At 38.3% G+C, this 26,232-nt stretch overlaps 1 protein-coding gene across 6 annotated transcripts in view; it reads left to right on the top strand.

Annotated features, from left to right (window-relative positions):
* The window catches only part of LOC109412237 (glucose dehydrogenase [FAD, quinone]), a 70,861-nt gene extending 44,696 nt beyond the window's left edge, over positions 1 to 26,165 (top strand). For 4 of the 6 annotated variants that reach the window (XM_062855459.1, XM_062855462.1, XM_062855463.1 and 1 more), the window contains 4 exons: positions 9,762 to 10,001; positions 10,064 to 10,385; positions 23,097 to 23,831; positions 23,896 to 26,165. In XM_062855459.1, the coding sequence (XP_062711443.1) occupies positions 23,676 to 23,831; positions 23,896 to 25,602 (1,863 nt within the window). In that variant the 5' untranslated portion in view covers positions 9,762 to 10,001; positions 10,064 to 10,385; positions 23,097 to 23,675 and the 3' untranslated portion in view covers positions 25,603 to 26,165. The remainder of the gene's footprint in view (positions 1 to 9,761; positions 10,002 to 10,063; positions 10,386 to 23,096; positions 23,832 to 23,895) is intronic. The other 2 variants (XM_062855461.1, XM_062855460.1) reach the window with 2 other exon arrangements.
* The last annotated feature ends 67 nt before the right edge of the window (positions 26,166 to 26,232 follow it).

The following is a 26,232-nucleotide window of genomic DNA, read 5'->3' on the forward strand; positions in this document are numbered from 1 at the left end:
AAGCTTATCGTTTCTCAGTCAGAAAATAAACTGTATGCAATTCCGTTTAGGGTTACTGCCAATGCTGTAACCGAAACCCGCGCCGTAGCTTTACGAGAAAACTGGACAACTAAACAACTAAAATCGTTGCTTTTGAGTTTCACCTATGTTCTTGTATTACTTTTTTTTCGCGTTCCCGTGTTAATAAGATTGCTTATAATAAAACCGTTGTACATATTTATTATCCGCGAAAGTTCGCAACGCGTAATATAAGTTGAAGGTGTGATGAAAAACAAAAATACATTATCGTAAGTGTTCGAAAAAGAAACCATAATTATGGAACTCGGCACGACTAAATCGACGCGGTCTACTTGTCACTGTATCGTACGGTAATCTTGACCTTTCTAAAGAAAGAGATAAATCGCCGCTTTGATCGCTGATTGCCTGCTTGTAAATCTGAAATAGAAAATAGTATTAAATTGTGATACGTTCTCCACTGTTATTTTTTTGTAAATGGTTATTTATATATAGGTTAAATTTACCTGCATCCCTCTGAAACAAACGGTACATTAGCAGTGAAAAATAGAGTAAAAAAAAAAAAAAATAAATAAATAGTGTAAAAAAGTACACCAAATTTTGATCCTGGAATGTTCCTGCATTTAAATAAACCCGGCCGGAAAATAGCAAGATCAAAACTTGATATGGTAGATCTTACACCGTAACGCACCATTCCAAGGTGATCTGCCCACGTTACGGGTTTAGCTTGGTTGGGAAAGATTTAAGGGCAAATACGAGTTCAGCAGTTTTAAAAAGACCCATAATGACGAAGTTAACAAAACTGCTGAAAATACATAAGTTTTCCGATTTTGAAATACAGAGATCAAGTTTGTTCTACAATGTTGCATGTATTATAAGAGAGAGAGCAATTTCACGGGAGCACGTATTACTCTAAACATTCGCATTTAAAAAATTTTCAATTGTATTTTTGTCTTTCAAAAAAAAATCTCCGTTTTAAAACGTTGCTAAAATTCATCTCATATACTAGATATCATCTCATTAACTCACACGTCTTCCATCAAACTGACGCAAAACCCATATTTAAATGATCGAAATGCATTATATTCAGCTTTCTATTTCTGCCAAATATTTTTGAAATTCGTTTATTACAACGCAAAATAAATGAATTGAATTGAATACCAAACTTTTAAACAATTTTAAACTCAAATTTCAGAAATAACGAAAAAACTCTTCTACTTGATATTTTTTAGCAGCACGATTCCAAATTCAGCACGTGTTAAACATGGCCAATTTTGATCGTTGCTAGAAGCTCATGAATGTCTTTTTTTTGGTAAAACAGAGTATTTTTTAAGGAATTCCTGAGATTTTTTTTTTGTTGCGGAAATGCATGAGAAATTTTCAAATTTTGTATAGATTTTTTTTAGCAAATAGGGTGCCTATACCAATTATAGCACTACCTAAGGAAAACTATTGGTACACAAATAACGAGAAGACCAACAAATGTCATCAATATGTTAAATGATAGCTTAGTTACCATACTTTACAGGAAAAATATAGAAACGAAGTCAAAACTACTTTTAGTATTTATTACATTTTTTAACTTCGGTACCTTTTCGCACTATTTAAATGCATTCCTTATGGGATTAGCAATAACTGGTGCACTATGGCGAAAAAGAGTGTAAGGAAGCCGAAATTTTAAGGAACATTTTTTATTTCTACCATAATTCGAGCAAAATGCGGAGTTTAAATGAGTGCAAACATCTTTTGTGAACGTGATCTGTTGTTCACATTTTTTTCTTGTTGATATATACCGTTAAAGGGTGAAAATCAACTATGACAAATAATTGGTACTATAGCCATAATTGGTACATTTACCCAATATATGTTTGCTGGAGGAATTATTGAAGAAATTTTATGTTTCAATTCGAAAGATTACTTCAAGAATTTTAACCTGCATTTATTTCAGTGTTTTTACAAATTATTCGTGAAAATGATCCCACACAAAAATGATACATCCTGCAAGCGGATATATTAGCTGTTTAAGCATGTTTCCAATCACATCTTTTCCATGATTTTATTGCTGTCCCATGAAAATAATAAACAAATGTTTGGAAACACTCTACGGAATCTATTAGAATTCCATGATAAAAATTTCCAATTAAATCGCCATAAACTATTTTCAAATTATAATAAATGTGATTGTTGAACCACAAGTTATATTGTGTGTTATATACAAGAATATCAAAGGGTTAATTATTGAACGCTTGCACAGCCACCTAGTGGTAAAAATCGAAGACTCATGATTTCTGCATACATTTGGCCAAGGGGAAATTTGTAGGTTTCTACTGGAAAAGCTAAGTTAGATTCGCACTTAATATTTCCCAAAACTTTTTCTATTTATTGCCTTGGTGAATGATAAAGTTTGTTAAAATGTTAAAAATTTTGATAATTGTGAATTTTAACGAACAAGAGACTTTAGTTGGTCTGATCTGATACTTACACATGGAATCAAGGTGATTGCCCTTGGGAACTTTTAACTGTTCATGTGCTGGTGATCTACTATTTTTAGACTGATACCAGCCACTCCAATGAAGATTGTTGCCGTACAACAGTTATCCGTTAATCTTAAGTTTGATTTAAAAAAAATAGGAGAATAGAATGTTTTACAGCTACCATATTGCCAGTCGTTGTGACTGTAGACTGTAGCTTGCAGTTTGGCTGCCTATATGTAATGTATAGATATATACAAAGCAGGATGGTATAGATGATCCAGGGATTGTCAATTGGCTTACAAATCAGGAGCTATCACTACGCCCAACTAAATCGTCGACGAAATGATTACGTGTTTTTATTCGAAAAAAGAGAGGTAAATAACTGCGAAACAAAAATTCCCTGATGAAGAATTTAAACTTTTGATCCAAGAAATTATTCGTTGTATGTGTACTTACAAAGGAAAGAAAGTGACTGAGCATCTATTAATCAAAATTATGATGAATGATCTGTAGATCCTTTTGGAAGACGAACCTGAAATACAAAAGAAAATCTGAACGTTAGTATCCGATAGGGCTACAAATAAATTTATGGGATTGTTAAAAGCAAAACATGCAGTATGACCTAAACAAACACGGCAGAAACTTTCTTTCAAAAAATGTCGAACACAGCCAAAAAACAAAATCGAAATCGCCCGCCGACTGGCACACATCGGGACACGATATTCGAACTTACGTCCCAATTCCGGAAACAGGTTCTTCGCCTCGACCGGCAGGGACCTATCCTAACAATCGACCCGATGACAGCACGCGCAGTCAGCGGGCGGTGTTGGAAAATTGGTCAATGGCAGCCAACAACAACGACGGCTGATGTTGGTGTTTTTGGTATTGTATTGCCCCAAGCAAACATCACCAATCGCCTGCGCTGCTGGTGGCATTCGGGATCGGGTTTAAAGTGGCTTGGCACATTCAGCGTACAAAAGAGGCGACGTGAAAGACGGAACGAAGTTCTTCACACAGCCAGCGGTGAACGATTGAACAATTTTGAAAATAAACGACTTCATACATAAATAATTAGACGAGGGGCAGAGAAAAAACTAACAGCACAAAACAAAGAGAAAATCTATCCCCCCGGATTTGAGTCGCAGCACGTGTCTTCGGTTCCACTTTTTACCCAAGAGATACACGGGCCGGGAGTCGAACCCTACCACCGTGAACGACGAAGACGACGACGCGACGCCAATTGAACAGCTCTTTACTTTCAATTTCATGCCGTGAATTAGAAATGGGCTACTACCGACAGCCATCAACTAATCATGACGATGTTCATGTTGGGGAGCAATTTATGGGATCACACGGTGAAGCCTCGGGCACAAATGTACACGCGATCACGAATTTGTATTTCTGTTTTCTTTTCAATAGATATGCACGTGTGAAAATGTACGAACAGCTCAATTGTCTCTACGGTGCTGCGGTGGTGCCAACTCATCCACCGTTGAAAAATGCACGGCAATCCATCATGGGAACCGTTTATAAAGCGATTACCACAATGAATGAATGTGCAGTAAAAGAAGAAAACGCATTTGTCTTAAGGTAGATAGCAATGCTGGAATCCGTGGTAAATGGTGTTTTAGGTTTTGAATTAACGAAGACTGTCTACAAGGTGATTACAACATAGGAAATGATTCAACTGCCATAGGGTTGGAATTAGCTTTAGTAAAGTCATTAAAGGGGCAACATATGACTAATTACTTAACTTGTTCGAATGAAAGATAGTTCAATTATATGTCAACAGTAATTGTAAGGCTCGTGGCTCAGCAAGACTACAAATGTTATCAATGTAACTGTGCAAACGGTATCATCTTGCCACCCCGCGATATATAATTCAAAAATAGTCGATTGGCGAAGAAAACTCACAGTTTACCCTTAATGACCCATCTTTGTTATGTTGATCTAAATTTCATTTTTAAATTTGAACATGTTTTGCATATTCTGGTGCACAAATCTGAAGATTCAGAGAATGCATAGATCTGAAAATGCTACTTGTTCCTAATCAGTGCCGAATTTCCAAATGTGGGGCCCGGGCCACAGTGTCGGAGGCGCCCTCTTTCTAGAAGAAATATTTTTGCCCATAACCAATGTCAAAAAACGACAAAAATTATAACCCGTAAACACCCGGAATGATCTTCTTTGGGTAATGCAATATTTTCTTCGTTTTAACACATTTTGAATTGGAGTCTTTTTTGCAGTCAAGGGGAATATGTAGTTGTGTTAAGAAATGCATGGTACTTCCCCCTTTTGCTGGTACATTGCCAAAAATACGTGCCCCCCCAATATTTGACGATTTTTCGATTTTACCATACAAAAAATCAGAAAAACAAGGCTTTGCATCCCCCAATAATTTGACCAAGTTGACGCGTCTGATTACTACCCATCATAGTTTTGATCCCAGAGCTATAATAGGGTCTCCAAAATACTCCAAAGTTTGTGTCACAAATCCAACATTCTAATCCAAATTTTATACACGATGAATGATCACCACAGAGCATAGTCTGCGGTACTCAAATGTCTCAAACCACCCCTAAAAATCATGGTCCTTGAATTGGGTGATTTAGATAATCCAAACTACTCTGGAAGTCATTTTCTTAAAATCTACAACAACTTTCATCATATGTGTTCATTATGTTCAAGAAATTAAGTCACGTTGATGTCCACCAGACATCGCAATGCTACGAGCAACTCGATATTGTGGTAGTTGGACATTCTGAGAAATACAAATGACCTCCAATAAACTTTGAAGTGTGGGTTACAGTATTTTCATACTTTATTACATGCTTTATTTTTTTTATCTGTATTAACGAGATTTTTAGCCCTGGGCTAGTTCATCTCGGGACCCACGCTTTACTTCCCTTCCGAAGGAAGAACTCACACTTTGTGAGTTTGTCGGGAGTGGGATTCGATCCCAGGTCCTCGACGTGATAGTCGCGTGTTCTAACCATCCAACCAGGTCCGTTCCATGCTTTAATTGTAAAAAAAATTGTGGTATGTAGTCTACACTGCCAATGGAGCCTCAGTGCACAAGTATAATGCTTTTGGTACATTCATGGGATATTCCAGGCTTTCCAAACCATTCTGGGATCAGGACCTTGAAGATCTACAGGCTCTACTCTTGTTTCTCTACACTCTACAGTATCTCCATGTGTTACTTGGTGATCTAGCTCATCCAAGTAATTCTGAAATTTCCCCAAGACATTCGCCAAGAATTCCTCAAACAATCCTTCCAGGTATCTCTCCAAGGATTTCTCAATATAATTGCTCTAAGAATTCCTCTAATTTTTTTTCAAGAATTTCTTCGAAAATTCTTCCAGGAGTTCTTCCAAGTATTCTGCCAGAAATTCCTCCAGGAATTTCTCCAAGAATTCCTTCAAGAATTCCACGAGGAATTTCTCCAGATATTCCTTTAACCCTTATGTGGCCGACAGGGTACCCGGGTACCAAGCGCACATTTAAAAAGCACGGTGTAGAAAAAAGCAAAAATTTTGTCGGACACATAACGGTTAAAAATTCTTCCAATAATTCATCAAATAATCCATCTACACAGAAAATAAATGTAATTAAAATTCAGCGAGAAATCATGCACATAAAGGGAATGCTAGAGTTATTGTACTTTTACATGAGATATAATGTAAAATTACATTACCATCGTATAAATTTCCGCTAACCATCGCGTAAACCATCATGAACTCCAACCGGTTACGTGACTATTGGCGGAAATTTACACGATTGTAACGGAATTTAACATGATATCTCATGTAAATATGCACTAACTCTAACATTCCCTTTATGTGCATGATTTCTCGCTGAATTTTACATGAATATTTTTTTTTTCTGTGTAGGTATTCCTCCAAGAATTACTCCAGGAATCCCTCCAAGACTTGCAAAGAAATTCTTTAAGCATTCCTTCAGGAATTCCTCCAAGAATTTCTACAGGCATTCCTCCCCCTGGATTTTCTCCAAGAAACCCTATAAGAATTTCTGCAGAAAATCCTCAATGAATTTCTCCAGATACCTGCAGGAAATTCTCCAGAAATTCTTTCGAATAAAACTCCAGAGATTCAATTCAGATTACATTCAGGCATTTCTCCAGAAATTCCTCCAGGAATTCGAGAAGATTTATTAAAGAAAATCCTACATAAACCTTCTTATATGTTCACACTTGTTCGCAACCTAGCGAATACTATCATATCTATCATTTCATCCACTTTGATTTTTACTCCCTTACACTCTGAGTAGAAAAAGACCGATATAGCCATAAAATGATTAAGTTATAAATAGAATACGGACGATAAATCAGAATATTCCTACAAAAAAAACTTCAGGAATTCCTCCAGGAACCTAAAGAATTCTTCCAGGTGTTCATCAAGGGATTTTTTTGAAGAATTTCTACAGAAATTCCTCTCAAACTACATCCTGGATCCTTCAGGGCACCTTTAAAATTCCTCAAGAAAATACTCCTGAGATTACTCTAAGAATTCGTCCGAGAGTTACTTCAAATATCTCCTCGATAATTCCTCAAAAAAAATCTTACGGAATCCTTAATAAAATCGTCTTGGATTTCCACCAGCAATTCCCCCAGAAATTGCTTCGGAAATTCCGTCAGGAAGTCCTCCAGGAATTTCTCTTATAATATCTTCAGGAATTTCCCCAAGAATTCATCCAGGAATTACACCAAGAATTCCTTAAGGAATTTCTTCAAGAACTCATCCAGAAATTCGTCCAAGACATCTGCCTAGAATTCTTCCAAAAAATCCTCCAGGAATTTCTCCAAAAATCCTACAGGACCTCCATCAAGAATTTCACAAGTGGTCCCTCTAAGACTTCTGCCAAGAATCCGTTCAGGAATTTCGCCAGAAATACCACTAGGATTTTTTTCAAAAAATTTCTTCAAAAATTCATACAAAATATCTTCCAGAAATTCCTTCGTGAATACTTCAAGATTCTTCAGGAAAGCTCCAGAAATTCCTCAAGAAAATATTAATGGGACAACTCCAGGGATTCCTCCGAAAAGTTCTTCAGAGAATTCTCCAGAAATTGCTCCGAGACTTCTTCCAAGAATTCATACAAGAATTTCTCCAGTAAATACTCTAAGAATGCTGTTAAGAATCCTTCAAGAATCTCACCAGGAATATCTCCAAGAATTCCACCAAATAATGATCCAAAAATTTCTTCAGGTTTTTTTCCAAGAATTTCTCAAGATTTCTCTAAAACTTATGCTAAGAATTCCTACAAAAAAACTGTCTAGAAATTTCTCCAAATTCTTTCAAGTATTCCGCCAGGAACACTAATACGAATTTCTCCAGACTTGCTCTAATACTTCTGTCAAAAAATTCTCTAAGAATCCCTCCAGAAATTTTCCTACCAAGTCGATTTGAACATCTTTGTCGAATACATGATAAAATCCTACAATTTATTTCTACAGAATGAGACAGATTTCAGCAAGAATTTTCCGTGTTTCCGTAATTTCCGTAATTTTCCGTCAAGTAGCAAGGCGTCCAACATTTCCACACGGGAATTTACAAAAAAAAAAACTTATATTTGAAGTATCAGAGCATGATACTTGAAATATTTCCAAAAAAAATGAAGGAAAACTTACAACAAACCCAAAATTTGCCAATGAAACTTATGACGTTTCTCCAAACAATTTCATAACGATTTTTTTTTTTGAGAACACAATTGAGCCAGAAAGTTAGAATCTAATACAATGAAGCACGGCATCAGTGAGTAGGACAGTTATAGCGGAAGTGCTAAAGACTTGTAAGACATGCTAATTTTTACGTATGCGTAAATTGGCTTGTGATTCAACCGAATGTGTGTTCCACACATTCACCATAATGCTATCAAGAGTGCTATTTGCAGCAAAATTGAATGAGTTATCTGCTGATAAAGAAGAAAAATTGTTTCTCATTTCTACTTCTAAACAAAGATATTCCCTTTTCCAAACTGGAAGTACCCTCTTCAATCCACGAGCGGTATGTGATCTTTCGTGTGAGAAATTTTCACGATATTGAAAACGTATACTTTTCACACAAATCGATAAATTGTCAAAGAATTCTAGAAACATCAAAATAAGTATTCAACAAATTATAAACAATGTGACAATTCTAAATATAACGTATGCAGCAAGTTAAAAACTTCTTTGCAGCTGAGTGGATCTTCTGAAGTTTCTAAGGTAAGGGTACACTTTGTGAATACATGAATAGATGAAAACAAACTTCGAGGATCTATTTCTATATCCGATTTCCGCTTGCTATTGGCATCACTTGTAGCTATGTCCGATACAGTGTAGATTCACGTGGTTGATAAATAATTATTATTACACAAATAGTTACATTTGTCAGCAAATTATGATAAAATCTTAAGTGTCGAGCAACTGGTCTCTATCCAGTTCACATATCTACCAACCTGCTTTCGATTATCAAGACTATCTCAATAAGGGCAGAAATACCGGTTATTTCATACCACGCCAATAGATTTACGGTTGTATGTTTCAACACTTAACTGCACTTTACACTCCAACATCAAGGAAATGTACCCTGTCTATCGAAACACCGATCAAGATACGAGCCCTGGTGTGCTTGGTTCCAATTATCTGAACCGACACTATCTGTCTCGACGCGTTTCGCACCGATTCGGTAATTTATATGGAAAAATGAATAGGATATAACGTCCAAAATCGGTAACGCCATCCGCGATGCAAACAAATAGGCCACATTTCGTGAGCCATCATGCCAATCACAAACTGGTTTCTCACACGATGAGACGATATTGACGATAAAAAGCAAACAGTGTAGCATTTTTAAAATATTCAAATAATGTTAGCCTATCGGTGTTTCACCCCGTTTATTATTCCCTTATTTGGTTTTTTTTCGTGTAATTGTAGAATATCTGTTTATCTTGCATAAATCAATTTGTACATACATTTTCAACTTCATAAAGTATCGTATAACAGTTGATTCAATAAATATCTCATATATCCACCTGAATTCGACCTCATTTCAATAAGATAAGAACCCCATACCCACTGCAACATTGTTGATGTTATATAATTCATACCCTCAATCATAGATAATTATGCCTAACCACCTGAATTGAACACACCTCCACATTCAAGCTCCATTCACAATGTTTCCACACGTTCATAACATACCATTATCTATCGAACCGTTTCCCTAACCATGAATCGATCTTTCAATCATGAATCCTTCATAATTTCAGCTAACCCACCCCCCATACGCACCCACCACTCAAAGAACCGAAAACGATCGCTCGCTCTAACCACCACGAGTCATATCACAGCTCGCACGAGACCAATCAGCGCCGGGGCTCTGTCTGATCTGTAAAAGCGAAGGGTGAGTGGCACTAAAGGCGAACTATTCCCCCGGATGTTCAGACCAGGACTAGAGAGCGTGCTCGTTGGAAACCGATCGAGACCGTTGCAACGTTGACCGAGCGTCGGTACTGCACATATACCTTCCCTACTGTGTGTGAATGTGTTGACTAACTCTGATCACTTCTAGACAACTGCACCACGTAGACCAACGACCCACGGAAAGGACGTACCTGCACCGAACGGTACCGAAAGCCCTAGGTCCTTCCAAAAAGCAAAACAAAGTGTGTAATTTCTTGATACTGGTATCACATCTTCATCTCGCACCCATCGGGTATTGTTACTTCGCTTAACCATTGAGAACTGGCGGCAGTCAGCGCTTGCTGAAGAGAGGTGTGAACACACGCGCGCGCCATCAATAGTGTCGTCGTCGTTGTGCAGCTCCCGAAGAGCAACCACCAGCTCCATAAACATCCATGCCTTTCAATATAGCGGACTTTCGTGTGAGTTGAGTGAGTGGTGTTTTCTTTTCTTGTTTTCTCTATCGGGATTGGTGTTTGGGTTTTGCTCTGCTTACTAATTTATTTGTTGTGGCTGGTTTGAATGTGCGAATTGTTTGTGGTTATGACCTCACCAAATTTTCTGATGACAAAGAGTTTATTTAATGGTGCATTACGTTTGAAGGCAAAAATTCCACGCACCATTTAGCAACGAAATTGGAACAAAGAAACGCATTCACGGTGGCATCTTGTAACAACCTCATTTGCCACCCGTTCGATGGCTTTGGAACGTGGTGTAACCAGAGAAGAGTGGTGCGTCCCCTACTCATTTGTGCATTTCACTGGAATGGAACGTAGACTTTTGCCAGATTTGTTTCTCAAAAATCTGTGTTATGGACGACCTCTTTATTGAAATTTAAAATCTTGTAGCTAGTACAATATTATAATTACATTTTCTAGTGGTTTTCAGATCGTGCACCGCGATGCACTTGGTGTACCGCAATGACAAATCATGTACACCAGGAAAAATTCTGCCCAAAACGAGGCGGGTTTATGAAAATATGATTAGCAGGTTCCTGTTCCATTCATAGGTATATTTTCAGGACAACTTTCAATAAATCATTGGCTGCCAGAAAGAACTACAATTTCAATCAATCATTGAAAAGAAGTTGACGAAGGAATTTTTAAATGACGAATGTCTCATAACCAATACCACAACACAATACAAATTAACTATTCGTGTACCACAACAGCAAACTTATGTATCTTTGATAGATTTTAAGCCGCTGAATCCGAATCCGGGTTGGGATTTACTCCAGCACGTCACCATTTTCAGCTTTGTCTCTAACGGAATATTTTGCATAAAACGTTACTTAAATCAACAAATTTATCTGTTGGTAGTAAAAACACACAAAATCGCACATTGTGTATTATAAATTAAGGTATAGCTTAAAATTGTGACGTTCTGGAGGACAGGGATGGCATTCTGCACTGAAAATGTGCACAGTGCAGCTCTTTTTCATATAAAAACGCTTGGAAGTCCGCAGCCACAGGACAATTGCCACAGCTGATCGTCCTCTTATGAATGAAGACGATGCTCCAATCAACTATCCTCTCTTCAATTTGACAAAACTAAGAATACAGTGAAATTTCAAAAAAAAAAATCGCGTATACTGTGCACGGTATGATGGTATTAGTGCCTTACGTAATCAGTCGAACACCCCCTGCCGATCGGCACCGTCAAGCCCGATCGGACTTAGAAGTTAAATTTAAATTCTTTCATTTTGTTTTATGAACTATACAAAATATGTATAGTATACATGTTGTGTCCTGTCTCGGGACGCGTTTTATGTGTATTGTTGAGGTTCTTATGTTAGCACAAACCTCAAGAAATTGAAGTAAGAAGTTTCTATTTAAATACTGAATAAATTTTCATCTAAATTGCCGATAAGATTGCAAAGAAGCAAATCACAAAGAAATAACCGAAGGAATTGTAAAAGGTATCGCAGAAGAAATTTCAAAAATAAAAAATGCCAATGAAAAATTAAGTCTGTCACATAAGTTCTCTACAGGCAATGCCAAAAGTATTCTAGAATAAAATGAATTTCCAAAACAATGCCATCTCAATTCCAATGGTTTCATAAATACTAAGCGAATTGCCTAAGAAACAACTGATTTTTTTTTCAGAGTAATAGCCAAAGAAGTTGACGACGTAATTAAAAAAAAAGTGGAATTTCTTAAAATAAATACCGAAGAAAATACTAAAGAAATAAAAGAAAAATCCATAGGAACACTTCCTAAAATTTCCCAAAGGAATTCTTAAATGAATTCTCATATGAATTGCCCAAGCAGTTTCCAAAAACAAATGCTGCAGAAATTTCCACAGATAAGCTTTCTAAAGAATTGCCTGAGACATTCCCAAAGGAATTGTTGAAGGATTTTCCAAAGAAATTGCTGAAAAAGTCATCCAATAAATTTAAACTAATTTCCGAAAGAGTAACCAATTAGTTGCTAAAGAAATTTTCTAAAGCATTGCAGAAGAAATTATTTGGAAAATAGTTTCACGAATCGTAGTTTCAAGCACCGAGTTTTAAATTAAATTGTTTTCGTTAGCATTATGTTGTAGTGCAAATTTTCCGAGGACAGTACCTTAGGGTGATACAAAAAGCGAGATATACGAAACTGTAGTTATAAGACCAAACAAGTAGCTCATAAGAACAATAGTGCCACGAATTTATTTGCCGTTACGTGGTCTAACCCTGTCCAACCTTTCGTTATCATTATCATTACAAATTTCTGAAAGACTTTTCTAATTAGTAACCCCTGAAAGAGTACAAACGTTGTCTGTTGATGTGATTGTAAGTCAGACATTCCGAAACATGTGACGCTGGGGTAATAATCACTTTTTTAACTGAATCTCGTCCCAATATAAAAAAAAATGCAAAATATGCTTCTTCTTTTCAGAGATGCCTCCAAGAACACTTGACGGCCGTTCATAAACCACGTAGACTTTTAGAGGTTCTTCAGAGATTTTTTTTATTCAGACACTCCACCATGAATTCTTCTTGGGATTTCTTCCAGAATTCGTATTGGAAACCCTGTTGGCGTTCCTCCAGGTTCAGGTATTCTTCCGGGATTTTTGATAAGAATCCCATCAGATATGTCCCTACGAGTTTTTCAAGGAATTTCTCTTGTGATTTCTCTTGGAATTCCTGCAGATATTCTTCTAGAATTCCTTACTTCTCCTTACCTTCTCCTGGAACTCGTGCAAGATTTTCTCAAGCCATTTCTGCTAGGGTTCCTCCAGGAATAGCTCCAGATATTCCAGCAAATCTTTTTCCGTAATTCCTCCGTGTTTTTCTCCAAGAATTTCATTTGGAATCCTAACAGGGATTTGCTCGAAAATTGCAGTAGGGATTCATTCAGAATTACTCAAGGGATCAATCCGGTAACTCCAGGAATTCATCCCCAACGATTCATCCAGTGATTTATCCAGGATTTTCTCCAGGAAATGTGCTTACTGTTGTGATGAGCGAGTTTTACCGTTAGTGGCGTAACCGCTAACTTAAATAGAAATTAAAGTGGAAAGGCAGTGGAAGAACATCCTTGTTTACTGTCTTCTGTAGGCCACAATAACTATAAGCTGCGAGCACCCCTCACTCGCTGTTACAATGTTTGATGAGCTGAAACCCCTTTTTAAGGAGTAAATAATTGATATTTAAAAAAATGTAACGTTTTTATCAGAGCCCAAATTCTACCAGGGACTGTGAAAATCGGGTCTTCACTGTATTTTATTCTTTTGAGCAACTTTGCTACAGACAATATCCTTCTAAATGGTCCAAAAATCAAAACATACAAAATTTCTAGCAGATTTCTATGAGCATTCTGATGTTTTCTCCACAAATCCAACTTTTCAGAAGGTCCGCCAAAATTTTCGCCTCCTAGTGAATAATTCTGGAATGTATTCAAATATAATTGAGTAAATACTTCCTCGAAGTCCTTCATTTATGGATAAAATTTATGTATTTATTATTTTGGTAATGCTTGTATTTCTCATTCTACCATAAACGACACTAAAAAAAGCGCAACTGTACAAATATTGTTACCAGAACCAATCCGTAAAAAATAAAACTAAAATAAAACTAAAATGAGTTCTATCAGTAGATCTTTTGATATATAAGTAATGTGTGTGTATTCCTTATATTTTGGAAAAATCCTTTTTTCACAAGAAACTTTTATGTATAACAGGGGATGGCCAAAATGTTTGGGATAGGCAACTTTTTTCTTCACAGAAAAGTTCAAAAAATCTCAAATTGTGACTGTTTGTTAACCTATCATAGGGTAGCGAACCACTTGGGCAGCGGCCAGTATTGTGGGCACTCTTCGCTATAACTCAGTCAAGTCCAAACCAATTGACTTGAAATTTTGCACACGGCTACATACTATACGTATCTCATCGCGATCCAAAAATTGTGTCAATTGGTTCAGAATTGGCTGAGTTACAGCAAAAGAGTGCCCAAAATAGGACCCCTGCCAAGATGGTTCCACTTCCCTATGTGCATTATTGGTACAAATTTGAGCTCGATTGATTGATTTTTCGCAAAGCTAGAAACATTCTGGTAAAACGCTATTTTTCTAAACACAATTATTGAACTGTCATATCTCGGAAACCAGTGAACCAAATTGAATTAAATTTCGAACGTTTATCACCAATATATAGATACTTGATACGGCGTTATGAAATGCAATATTTTTTCACGATGAATAAAGTTTTGCCGGTTTGATTTTTTCACCCATATAGAGGAAAATAAGTCAAATTTACAATACCACACAAAAATTACTAAATGTGTTTTTCCGTTAATCCAAATAGGCTCTAGTATATCTCATTATAAATATCATGAGAACAGAAGTAGAAAATCTTTGGATATCATAACTAGTATCTAGAGTAATTTTCCAATTGTAGCACGGCTAAAAATTCGCTAATTGTTGCACACCTCATAAGAATAACATGGAGTGTGCAACAATAGGCGAGTTTTTAGCCGTGCAACAATTGGAAAATTACCCTATGTAATGACATTGATGTAAAAAAAATACATTTTTTCCTATGTTTTAAGGACTTGCATTAATATACTGTTGCTAAACGTTCAAAATTCCATTCAATTCGGTTCACTGGTTTTCGAGATATGACAGTTCAAAAATTAGTTGTCTAAAAAAACTGTTTTACGAGACTGGTTCTAGCTTCGCAAAAAGTTAATCTATCGAGCTCAAAATTGGTACAATGCGGTGGATGCGCATATAATAGGTTAACAAACAGTCAAAAGTATTGATGAAAAAATGAAAAAATGAAAAAATTACAGCATGATAAACTTTTTGTGAGAGAAAAAAAAAGTTGTCTATCCCAAACATATTGGCCATCCCCTGTATGTTATTATTTCTTCCAAACAATTTCATACATGTATTCATCCATTACGGCAGCATTTTCACAAGGGCCAAGATTTTATGCTTGATTCTCAAAGTGAAAGTTCTTAAAATGCTTTAGCTATCAGAATAAAGTATTTTGGTTGACAGCTGGGTTGACGATACTGAAATTGTTTTTTTTTTTTTTTTTATTATAGAGGTTTTAACAACTGAAATTGTTGAAATATGCTTGCAGCATCATATCGTACAAATTAACAAATCATAGGGTAATTTTCCAATTGTTGCACGGCTAAAAATTCGCCAATTGTTGCACACCTCATAAGGATAACATGGAGTGTGCAACAATAGGCAACTTTTTAGCCGTGCAACAATTGTAAAATTACCCTATCAGAATTTGAAACTTTTACGAGGCTAATAGCAATTACTGTAAATCCAGTTTATTCTTCTTTATCTTTCTGGCGAAATGTCTGAGCTATGACAGAACTTGCTTCTCAGCTTGGTGTTCTATGAGTACTTTTACAGTTATAAAAAAAAAGTCACTACATCGTCTTCAACCAGAGGTTGTACCGTCTGAACAAGCACTAACATATGACAACGGACAACACACATAACACCCAGTGGCCCAGTAGAGAATTTTCCGTTCCCCGACTGGAGCGGGGATCGAACCCACACTCCGAGGCTTACGAAACGCCTAGATGACTGACGCCACTAGGCGCACGGCCACGAAGCCCACCAACGGAGAGCTCATTTCTACGCCAGCGTTGTACACCTAACCTAACATTCTATGAGGGTTAAACACGCCAAACGCTCTCCGGTTGACTTAATTCCTGCAAAGTCCAAGTATCGTGGCCGTATAAAGCAACCGGTAAGATCGGTGTCTTTTACAATATCAATACTCCCGGCTGCAAACTACGGGACTTCAGCTGGTTACGGAGGCATTAGAAAGTCCTATTCGCAACAGTAAGACAACTTTTCACCTCGCTGATAACATCATTATCGAACGTCGCTAGAGTTCCAAGGCACACGAATTCCACTAGGTATTTCAAATTTGTCGCCACCTATCACTACTTCGCTACCAACATCACAATTGGACAAACGCTGTGTTGATTGTGAGGTTTATTGTTGCAGTCTCCAATTAAAAAATGGCACAATCCCTCTTCTTCGGCTTGACGGTGAATTCCCATGAAATCGATATCGTCCGCAAAATCTAGGAGCAGGGATTGCCGACATCATTAACTTTTCTTAACTATTCAGCATTATTGATTGGTGATGTAAACGGACGAAAATGGTGGAAAATGAAAAATGTCATGACATTTTTTTACATGATATTCCATGACATTTTCCATCCCTTCCTAGGAGCGTGTGACGATGCTATCGCTTCTTTGCAAAATTGCACCTCATGTAGAAATATATTTAGGTGCTAGACCAAAGCTCTGCGTTTTTCAACATGCGAGTTTTTTATTATTATTGGAGATCAGTCTTTCAAGATCATCCTTCTACTCCATGATTCAAACAAGCATGCTTTGAAATGATCCTTAATAACAGGATCGTTTTGAATCATGAGTTTTTCCAATCCCAGCGTGCGGGATTTGTGCATGGGATTCAATCCCAAGATTGAATCCCTACGTTCAAGTGCACTGAAAAGGTTGGTAGTTGAGGATCTCTGGCAGCATTTAGTTTGGAAGAAAATTGCCTCTTCGAGTGCCTGTTACCCATACCACTGTTACGAGTGAAACCCTAAATGGTAGCAATACATACCGTTTATGCCAAAACATATTATTGAGCACAAGCTTTTACTGAATTTTAATATGTGAGGGGTTCAAACAGGATGATTATGTTAAATTTTACAGACAATCTTCGTTTATAGATGTTAGCTCTTATCGTCTGTAATGGATGAACTGTGTAAACTCATTATTTTATCAAGTATGATAAAAAAGGGTGCGTAAACTGCTCAGGCCCCCCTCAAAGCACCACCTCTGGAAAAGAGTGGCGTTTGAGTCTTTTAAGGTTTCGCCCATGCATAACCCGTAGCTTCCGCGAAGGTAAGCCCAGTTCTCTGGGTTGGTGTCCGACCTTGCGAGCCAGCCGAAAACCACAAACATCGGAAAAAGCAACAGGAAAGGTCTGCGTCGTGCTAAAGCGACCTATATGGATGATTTTGTAGGAGCATATTCCATGTTGGAGCTCGTAATCTGAAAAGAGATTGCAGAGAACGTGCCCCTGACATGATCAGAAAGCAAATTGCTTCTTGTGTAATCTGTCAAAGGCAAATTTTCATCAACACTCAACGAAATATCTATGGTAACGCGATGCGTTTCCATTTCTGTGGGAACCATTCAAGGATTGAATCATGGGATTCAATCCTCCCATTAGAATAACTAGCCACAGAAGTCCAATGTCGCGGCTTTTCGTGTGACTAACATCTAGTTTGCCACGCCCTTACAGCGTCAGTAGTGGTACTACAAGTGTCAAATAAATTTTGTTTACCAAAACAAATGATGGTCTTCAAACGGGGCACTGAAAGACAATCAATTATTACAATAAAAGTTATTAATTAATATAAAAAGGAAAAGTGACTACAGCGCCATTGGATTTCTAGTGTATTTCTATTATCCTCCCATACATAAGGCGAGATTCAATGCATGCCTGGATTGAAACAAAATGAGCGCGTCGAACTGATCATGATCCTATGGTTTTGAATCTCAGCAGCTCTTGGAGCGAGATTTTTTGAAGACTGTTGGAGATGATTCCGAAGATTGACCAACAATTCAAAGTACCTGAACGCTAAACAAAAAAATGACAGTTTGCGCTATTTACTACAGCCCATAATATCCTGTGTACCACAATTCCAATGCATTGATATAGTCGGGTCGGTTGTTTGGCAAGACCATTTGGGCAAGGGGTCTTATTTTGGGAACTTTCCGCTTATAACTCAATCTGTTTTACATCAATGAGGGTATTGGATCTCCTACTAAGCAAGTTTCCATTTTCATCCTACTCAAAACAAAGGATTGAAGCGATGTTTGTTTTGTTTTGTGGGCTTCGTGGCCGTGCGGCGTTTCGTAAACCTTGGAGTTCGATTCCCGCTCTAGTCGGGGAAAAGTTTTCGTCAAACAGAAAATTCTTCACTGGGTCACAGGGTGTTATGTGTGTTGTCCGTTGTCAAATGTTAGTGCTTGTTTAGACGGTAAAACCTCTGGTTGAAGACGGTGTAGTGTATTTTTATTTTATTTTGGTATTTGACAGAAGTGAGCACGTATGAAAACATTGAATCAGTGCCGTAATCGCTTATTATTAATCGAATAAGATTAATTTGAGAGCGTAAGATTACTAATGGCTCTGTGACTCTAAATTGATTTTTGTACTAGGCTAGATACTACTGTACATTCCCCCACCGCATACACAAATTCATGTCAATTGACATGAAAATGACTGAGTTATAAGCGAAAAGTGCCTAAAATAGGACCTCTGCCCATATGGCCCCTCACCCTATATTACTCACTTGCAATGGAATGCCTGTGACCTACTTATCACAAGCACGACCGGGGTGTGATTCCGGTTATTTTTGCGAATAACTGTAAACGCCTGTTTTTGCCAGTGTGAAAATGTCCCACAAATTGTCGTTTAATGACCCACTGCTTCATTCATTTTTTATCACATTCACATCCCAACACCACCCTTCTCCCGCATGTAGTAGACTTCAAGTTCAATGTCTGCGACAGCATTTTTCGGCAAATGTAGGTGTTTTGCTTTTTTGTCTTTTTGCATGTCGCCAAGACGCGTCGTCGGATCACACAGATATTACGATACGTAAACGACAAGCTATAAAACACCTGTTTGAAAGTGTATACGAAACCCGAAGGAGGTGGTAGCAAGCAGGTCAGCTCATAAAAACGCTCATAGCTAAAAAGGAATCGCCCGGCTGACATCAGACCTGGGAGCTGCCTTTGTCACCTTAGGCGTGTGCCCAAGCAACAGCAAGCGCCCTAATGGCCGCCTGTAAAACGATACTCTCTTCCAAGGCAGTAGGTTCATGTTCAAGGTGGCGGCCACGAGGCCACTGTGACTGACTGAACGCCTGCCTGAATGAATCAGCGTGCCGTGGATGCAATTACGATGGCATGCGGCATGCGTTTCGTCGTTTTATGATTTTTTTTCTGCCGCGGTTATTCATTACCTCCTTTGGCTAACTATAGGTGCAGGTGAAGTCGATTCGTTTCCTATGTTTCGTTACTTTCTTTAGTAGCATGATCAGTTCCAGCTTAATTAGTTTTTGTGTTTCAATGTGTTTGCATTGCTTTACGAGGAAGTGAACCTTGATAAATATAAATGATTTGTGTCAATTTGTGTATTGCAATTTTACAACTTCACTTTCTACAGCTGGTTACATGCCAAAATGTTCACTATGGGTCTGGTAAAGACTTTGCTAAGAGTTTCAATTCAAGGAATACATCACGTATCACACAAAAAATCTGCGGGAATTGTCTTGTGAAAAACTCTGCATTTTGTTCACACCAGAACCAACAGTTAGGCAATGGATCGGGGGTGCACAAATATAATCTTTGCCTGATTTGTTACTCAAATTAGCTTGAAAGTCACAAGGGAATTTCATGGTTTCAGAAGCAGTTAAGCAGGTTCAAGGAGCTTTCAGAAGATTTTCAATACGATTTCAGAGGTGTTTCGGGGGGCATGAGTTTCAGAGATAATTCAAGGCTTTTAAAGGGGGTATCAGGAAGAGGGGGGGGGGTTTAGGGAGTTTCTGGAGGCTTAAGGAGTTTCAAAAGAGTGCAAGGACTTTCAAACGCTAATTGAATTTAAAAGGGTTATCAAATAGTTTTCAGAGGACTCTCAATGTTTTTCAATGGGTTCAAGGAGGTTTTTGGAGGTCTTCGGGGGGACTCTTGGGGATAAGGAGAAGTTTTTGGGAGTGTCAGGACACGGTGCTCCCCAGACCGTTATTATAAAATAAAAATCTCCATCCAATCGGTGCCCACCATTCGTTTCCTATGGCTATCCTGCATGTCTGGACAAAATTTGAAAAAAAAATCGTAGGGCCCATTTTTGAGTTACGCCCTTTTCAAGGGCGGAAAGCCCAATATTCAAAGAAAAAATCGCAATATTTAGTACTCAACCATGTTTTAACGATTTCGATGAAATATTTTCTTGAAGAATTGTATAGCATTGAGTATTAGATTTGTTTAGCATAGTTTTTGTTGAAAAAAATTGGAGAAAATATGACGTTTTCGTGAGTTAAATAAATAAATGTGTATTTATATGAAAATATTTCAATAATTTTAGTAATTTCTCAGGTTCAAATACGGTAAGAAAAACGTGAATGTATATAAACAAAAAAAAGCAAATGAAAGGAAAGCTCTTAAAAAGAGAAATTTAGCATAACATGTGAAAAGGGCCTAAGTGCTTTTTGTAAACAAACACGTTTCGATCGCTGTAGGGGCCAACTGTACCCACGAATATCTGCACCCTTTACCGATAGCCCGAAGGTTGCACTTTCTGAAACATGTTTACAAAAAGCACTTAGGCTTTTTTCACATGTTATGCTAGAAACGATATTATGTGTGTTTGAATAAATGGAAGAAGAGCTGTTGTTTTAAGCCCTTTGCATACTAGTTTTATTCGCACAAGACAAGAAAACGAATCAATTATGTATGAAATCATGAATACCAATATGTGATGATTTGTAATTTTTTTAATGATAATTACATCTAATCAGATATTTATTGTATTTGAAAACGTAATATTTTGAATAAGAATGAAGTGTATTATAAATAATAATACCTACACTGAATGTCGCTTTACACCAAAGACCACCAAAATGTGTTTAAATTTACTATTGGAAAACATGTTTATCACACCACAAACGCCTCCTGGCAGCGTGTTGTCTTATCTTTTAAAAACTATGTGGACATGAGATGCAATTGAAGAAACTTAGAAAAACGATAATGCCGAAGCAAGTCTGTTTATATCTCATTTTTTTTAAAGAAATATCTATATATTTGCGCGGCTCATTTCAACTTAGGCGCTGTCCATAATCTACGTAAGGTATGAGTACCCTTACTATGCATAAATGCTCCCTTTTTCATAGTACTCAAAACCAACCTTGATATTTTGTGAAAACATAGGCGAGTACCTAGCCTTGAGTCGTTTTCAACAGCGAGCGAAAAGTCTCTCTCCATCGCAGCACCTGTGCAACCGCCCGTACGAATAGTGCGCGATTGGGTTCGGCACCGATAGTAAATTTAAACACATTTTTGTGGTCTTTATCACCGTAAAGCGGCATTCAGTGTAGGTATTATTATTTATAATACACTGCATTCTTATTCAAAACATTACGTTTTTAAATACAATACATATCTGATTAGATTTAATTATCATTAAAAAATTATAAATCAACACACATAATATCGTTTCTAGCATAACATGTGAAAAAAGCCTAAGTGCTTTGTAAACAAACATGTTTCAGAAAGTGCAATCTACGGGCTATCGGTGAAGGGTGCAGATATTCGAGGGTACAGTTGGGCCCTACAGCGATCGAAACGTGTTTGTTTACAAAAAGCACTTAGGCCCTTTTCACATGTTATGCTAAATTTCTCTTTTTAAGAGCTTTCCTTTCATTTACTTCATTTTTTTGTTTCTATACATTCACGTTTTTCTTACCGTATTTGAACCTGAGAAGTTACAAATATTTTTGAAATATTTTCATATAAATACACTTTTACTTATGTCAACTCACAAAAATGTCATATTTTCTTCAATTATTTCAACAAAAAATATGCTAAACAAATCTAATACTCAATGCAATACAATTCTTCAAGAAAATATTCCATCAACATCGTTAAAAAATGGTTGAGTATTAAATATTTTGATTTTTTCTTTGAATATTGGGCTTTACGCCCTCGAAAAGGGCCTAACTCAAAAATGCGCCCCACGATTTTTTTCAAATTTTGTCCAGACATGCAGGATAGCCATAGAAAACGAATGGTGGACACCGATTGGATGGAGATTTTTATTTTATAATAACGGTCTGGGGAGCACCGTGAGGACGTTACAGGGTGTTTCATGAGGCTTCGGAGGGTTCGACGGGGATTTCATTGCGGTTTTAAAGTGGTGGGCTTCAGGAGAAGTTTCCGTGGGCCTCAGGGGGTGTTATAGTTATTCAATGGCTGTCAGGATGCATCAGGATGCTTTAGAAGGAATTAAAAAACTTATATCTATGAAGGTTTATGTGAATATCAAACAATGCGCAATTTAACCGCAACATGGCACTATTGTGCTGCTGGAAATAAAACATTTTAAACATGTTTTATCTTTATGATTATCTTATGATTCAGATCACATGTCTTCAACAAAGTTGTTCTGCGGACTCAAGTGGTGGAATGTATGGTAGGCAATTCTACCGCAACGTGGCGCTAGTGTGAGTAAAAAATAAAGCTTTTTCGCATGTTTTATATCATGTGTCTTCAGCAAAGTTGTTCAGAGGATTCATGGCTCTCAAATGGTGGAATGATTGATACACAATTCTACCGCTACGTGGCGCTAGTGTGCGTCAAAAACTGAATGTTCTAACAAATTTTATCTTATGCTAAAGTATTACGTCGGTTACAATATTATTTTCTTAATCTTTTTTTTCCCTTATTTTTTTCAATTCTACCCGAGATTGCTTTGAATATTATTTCTTCAAGTTATTTCTTCGCAATATGGTTATGCACTGCTTGTTCAAATATAGAAAATTTGCAATAAAGATCGAACACCATTCTAATTGCTTTTCTCTCAATTCATCCTTTCCAGAGTTTCAATAAAATGGGCCAGGAGAAATCGCTGCCCTCCAGATGTACTTCCGCACATGACTACCGCCATCACCACCACCACCACCATCACCACCACACATCTTTGGCATCTTCAACGGGATCAAAATCTTCCGGTGCGCCCTCCCGTTCACCTTCTACTGCTTCAACGACTTCCTCGGCATCATCAGCCTCTGCAGCCTCGTCCTACAAAAGTGTCGAGCGCCAAACCAAATATCTCAACGAGCACTTGTATATCAAGTCCTACCTGGACATAGAGGAAGAGGACCGGAACGCCAAACTACTGTTCCAAAAAGTGCGACCCGGCGGTATACGAAACTACACGCCGAAAATACTCTCCGAAAACAACAAAAAAGATCTTGATGTGTGGATATAGCGGACCGGCAACCCTCACGTACGCTGACACTATCACCTGAATCGAAGCTGCTTATAGGAATACCTAACTACTGTATAAACGACTCTTTCTCTCTATCGCCGGTCTTGTCAACTCTTCTACAATCGCTCTACCATTCTCACCACAATCATTTGGCAAACCTGCTTGCTACACTAGTTCTCTCGTGCAATGGCTCTTGGACTCGCTTCTGTAGCGGCAGTAGCTGGAGGACTCACGCACACCCCGATAGCACTACTGACTCTCATACCACTTATAGCTGTAGGAGTCAATTACTATAGATACCAAAGTGTAGATCCGGAATCGAACCCCATCGACCAACAATCAGTAACAATATCGTCCTGTTTACCCTTAACCACACGTCTAATCTACGCTTTTCTTTATTTTCCAGCTAAGACCTTACTATGACTTTATCGTCATTGGTGCCGGATCGGCTGGTGCCGTCATGGCCTCGCGGCTCTCAGAGATAGGAGACTGGTCTGTGTTACTACTGGAAGCTGGTGGCGATGAGACGGAGGTAACCGACGTTCCATCCTTAGCCGGTTACCTCCAGTTGACGGAATTTGATTGGAAATATCAGACGGTGCCGCCGGGAGATCGGCGGTACTGTCAGGCTATGATAGGCGATCGATGTAATTGGCCTAGAGGAAAAGTTATGGGAGGATCAAGTGTGCTCAATGCAATGGTATATGTAAGAGGAAACCGGAGAGATTACGATAGCTGGCTAGAGCAAGGTAACATTGGTTGGGGTTACGAAAACGTCCTGCCTTATTTCATCAAATCGGAGGACAATCGGAACCCTTACATGGCACGGTCGCCATATCATGGAGTTGGAGGATATTTAACTGTCCAGGAGGCACCCTGGAGGACACCGCTATCGATAGCGTTTATCAAAGCCGGACAGGAAATGGGATACGAAAACAGAGATATCAATGGAGAGGAACAGACCGGCTTTATGCTGCTTCAAGCAACGATGAGAAGAGGCAGCCGCTGCAGCACTTCTAAAGCATTCCTACGGCCGGTTCGACTAAGGAATAATCTTCATGTTGCAATGCATGCTCATGTGACACGTATACTGTTTGACAGAAACAATAGAGCATATGGAGTTCAATTCTCCCGGGACGGCAAGAAGCAGCTGGTTTTCGCCAAAAAGGAAATCATTCTTTCGGCAGGGGCGTTGAACACTCCTCAAATCTTGATGCTAAGTGGCGTCGGACCAGCTGACCACTTGGCTGAGTTTGGAATTCCAGTGTTGTCAGATCTTCCCGTAGGTGACAACATGCAAGATCACGTGGGACTTGGTGGTTTGACCTTCCTTGTTGATGAACCCGTAACCGTGAAGACGTCTCGCTTCACAACTTTACCGGTTGCATTTGACTACATCTTCAACGAGAGAGGTCCAATGACATTCCCTGGAATCGAAGGGTTGGCGTTCGTTAATACCAAATATGCTGATCCGTCTGGCCAGTGGCCAGACATTCAATTCCACTTTGGACCGAGTTCGGTAAACTCGGACGGCGGACAAAACATTCGAAAGATTCTTAATCTTCGCGACGGGTTCTACAACACAGTTTACAAACCAATTCAAAATGCAGAAACCTGGACAATTCTACCTCTACTGTTACGACCCAAAAGTACGGGTTGGGTGCGGTTGAGGTCACGGAATCCTTTCGTGCCACCCGCACTCGAACCCAACTACTTCGACCATCCGGAAGACGTAGCAGTTCTAGTGGAAGGTATCAAAATTGCGATCAATGTATCGTACACCCAAGCGTTCCAACGCTTTGGGTCCCGTCCGCACAAAATTCCCCTGCCTGGCTGTCGGCATTTGCCATTCATGTCCGACGAGTACTGGGCGTGCTGCATCAAACAGTTCACTTTCACTATTTACCATCCTGCCGGGACGGCAAAGATGGGACCAAGCTGGGATCCTGGCGCTGTGGTCGATGCCCGGTTACGGGTGTATGGAGTTTCCGGATTGAGAGTAGTAGATGCTAGCATAATGCCAACGATCGTCAGCGGCAACCCCAACGCGCCGGTCATCATGATCGCCGAGAAGGCCGCCGATATGATCAAACAGGACTGGGGTCGTTGGTGACAGTGAGCATCGTCTCGAAGAAAATTCATATGTGCCTAACATTTTTCGACTGTTGTGAAAAATTGTGTACTTAACAAGAAGATTTTCTTAAAAATGTGATATTATAGTGCAAGCGAGAAGCCACGTAAAATATCTGTCATTGCAGCGGAGCAAGTTGCAGCCACCCACAAGAATCGAACGGGAAAACGCCGAGAGACTATAGTTTAATCAATTCCTACTAGTCAGCACTTACGAATAAACTTAAGAGATCGAAGTGTTACTGAATGCAGAATTTGAGAAAATAGGAAAATTTGTGTTACAATTTTAGTTTGATAATGGTTTTTGTTTTAAAAAATGCTGTTATAGGACGAAGAACGTGACGTAAACAATTTAGGATTAAAGTGACGATTAGTTTTCTATTTATGACGGAGTTGATGACCTATTGGTCCGGGTTAACTGTCACCTGGAGCATGTAAAGTGAACAAAAAAAAAAACACTGATGTAGACAAATCTACAACTGGGAACCGTGACGGTTCCAACGATTGAACAAAATGTTACCAATAAACATGAAAACGAAATGTTAACCGGGGATTTTTACCTGATCATATCACAAGCCCAGAATATCAGCGACACCTGAAAAAACATTTAAAT

Source organism: Aedes albopictus, chromosome 3, assembly GCF_035046485.1.
Source record: "Aedes albopictus strain Foshan chromosome 3, AalbF5, whole genome shotgun sequence".
NCBI classification, from domain to species: domain Eukaryota; kingdom Metazoa; phylum Arthropoda; class Insecta; order Diptera; family Culicidae; genus Aedes; species Aedes albopictus.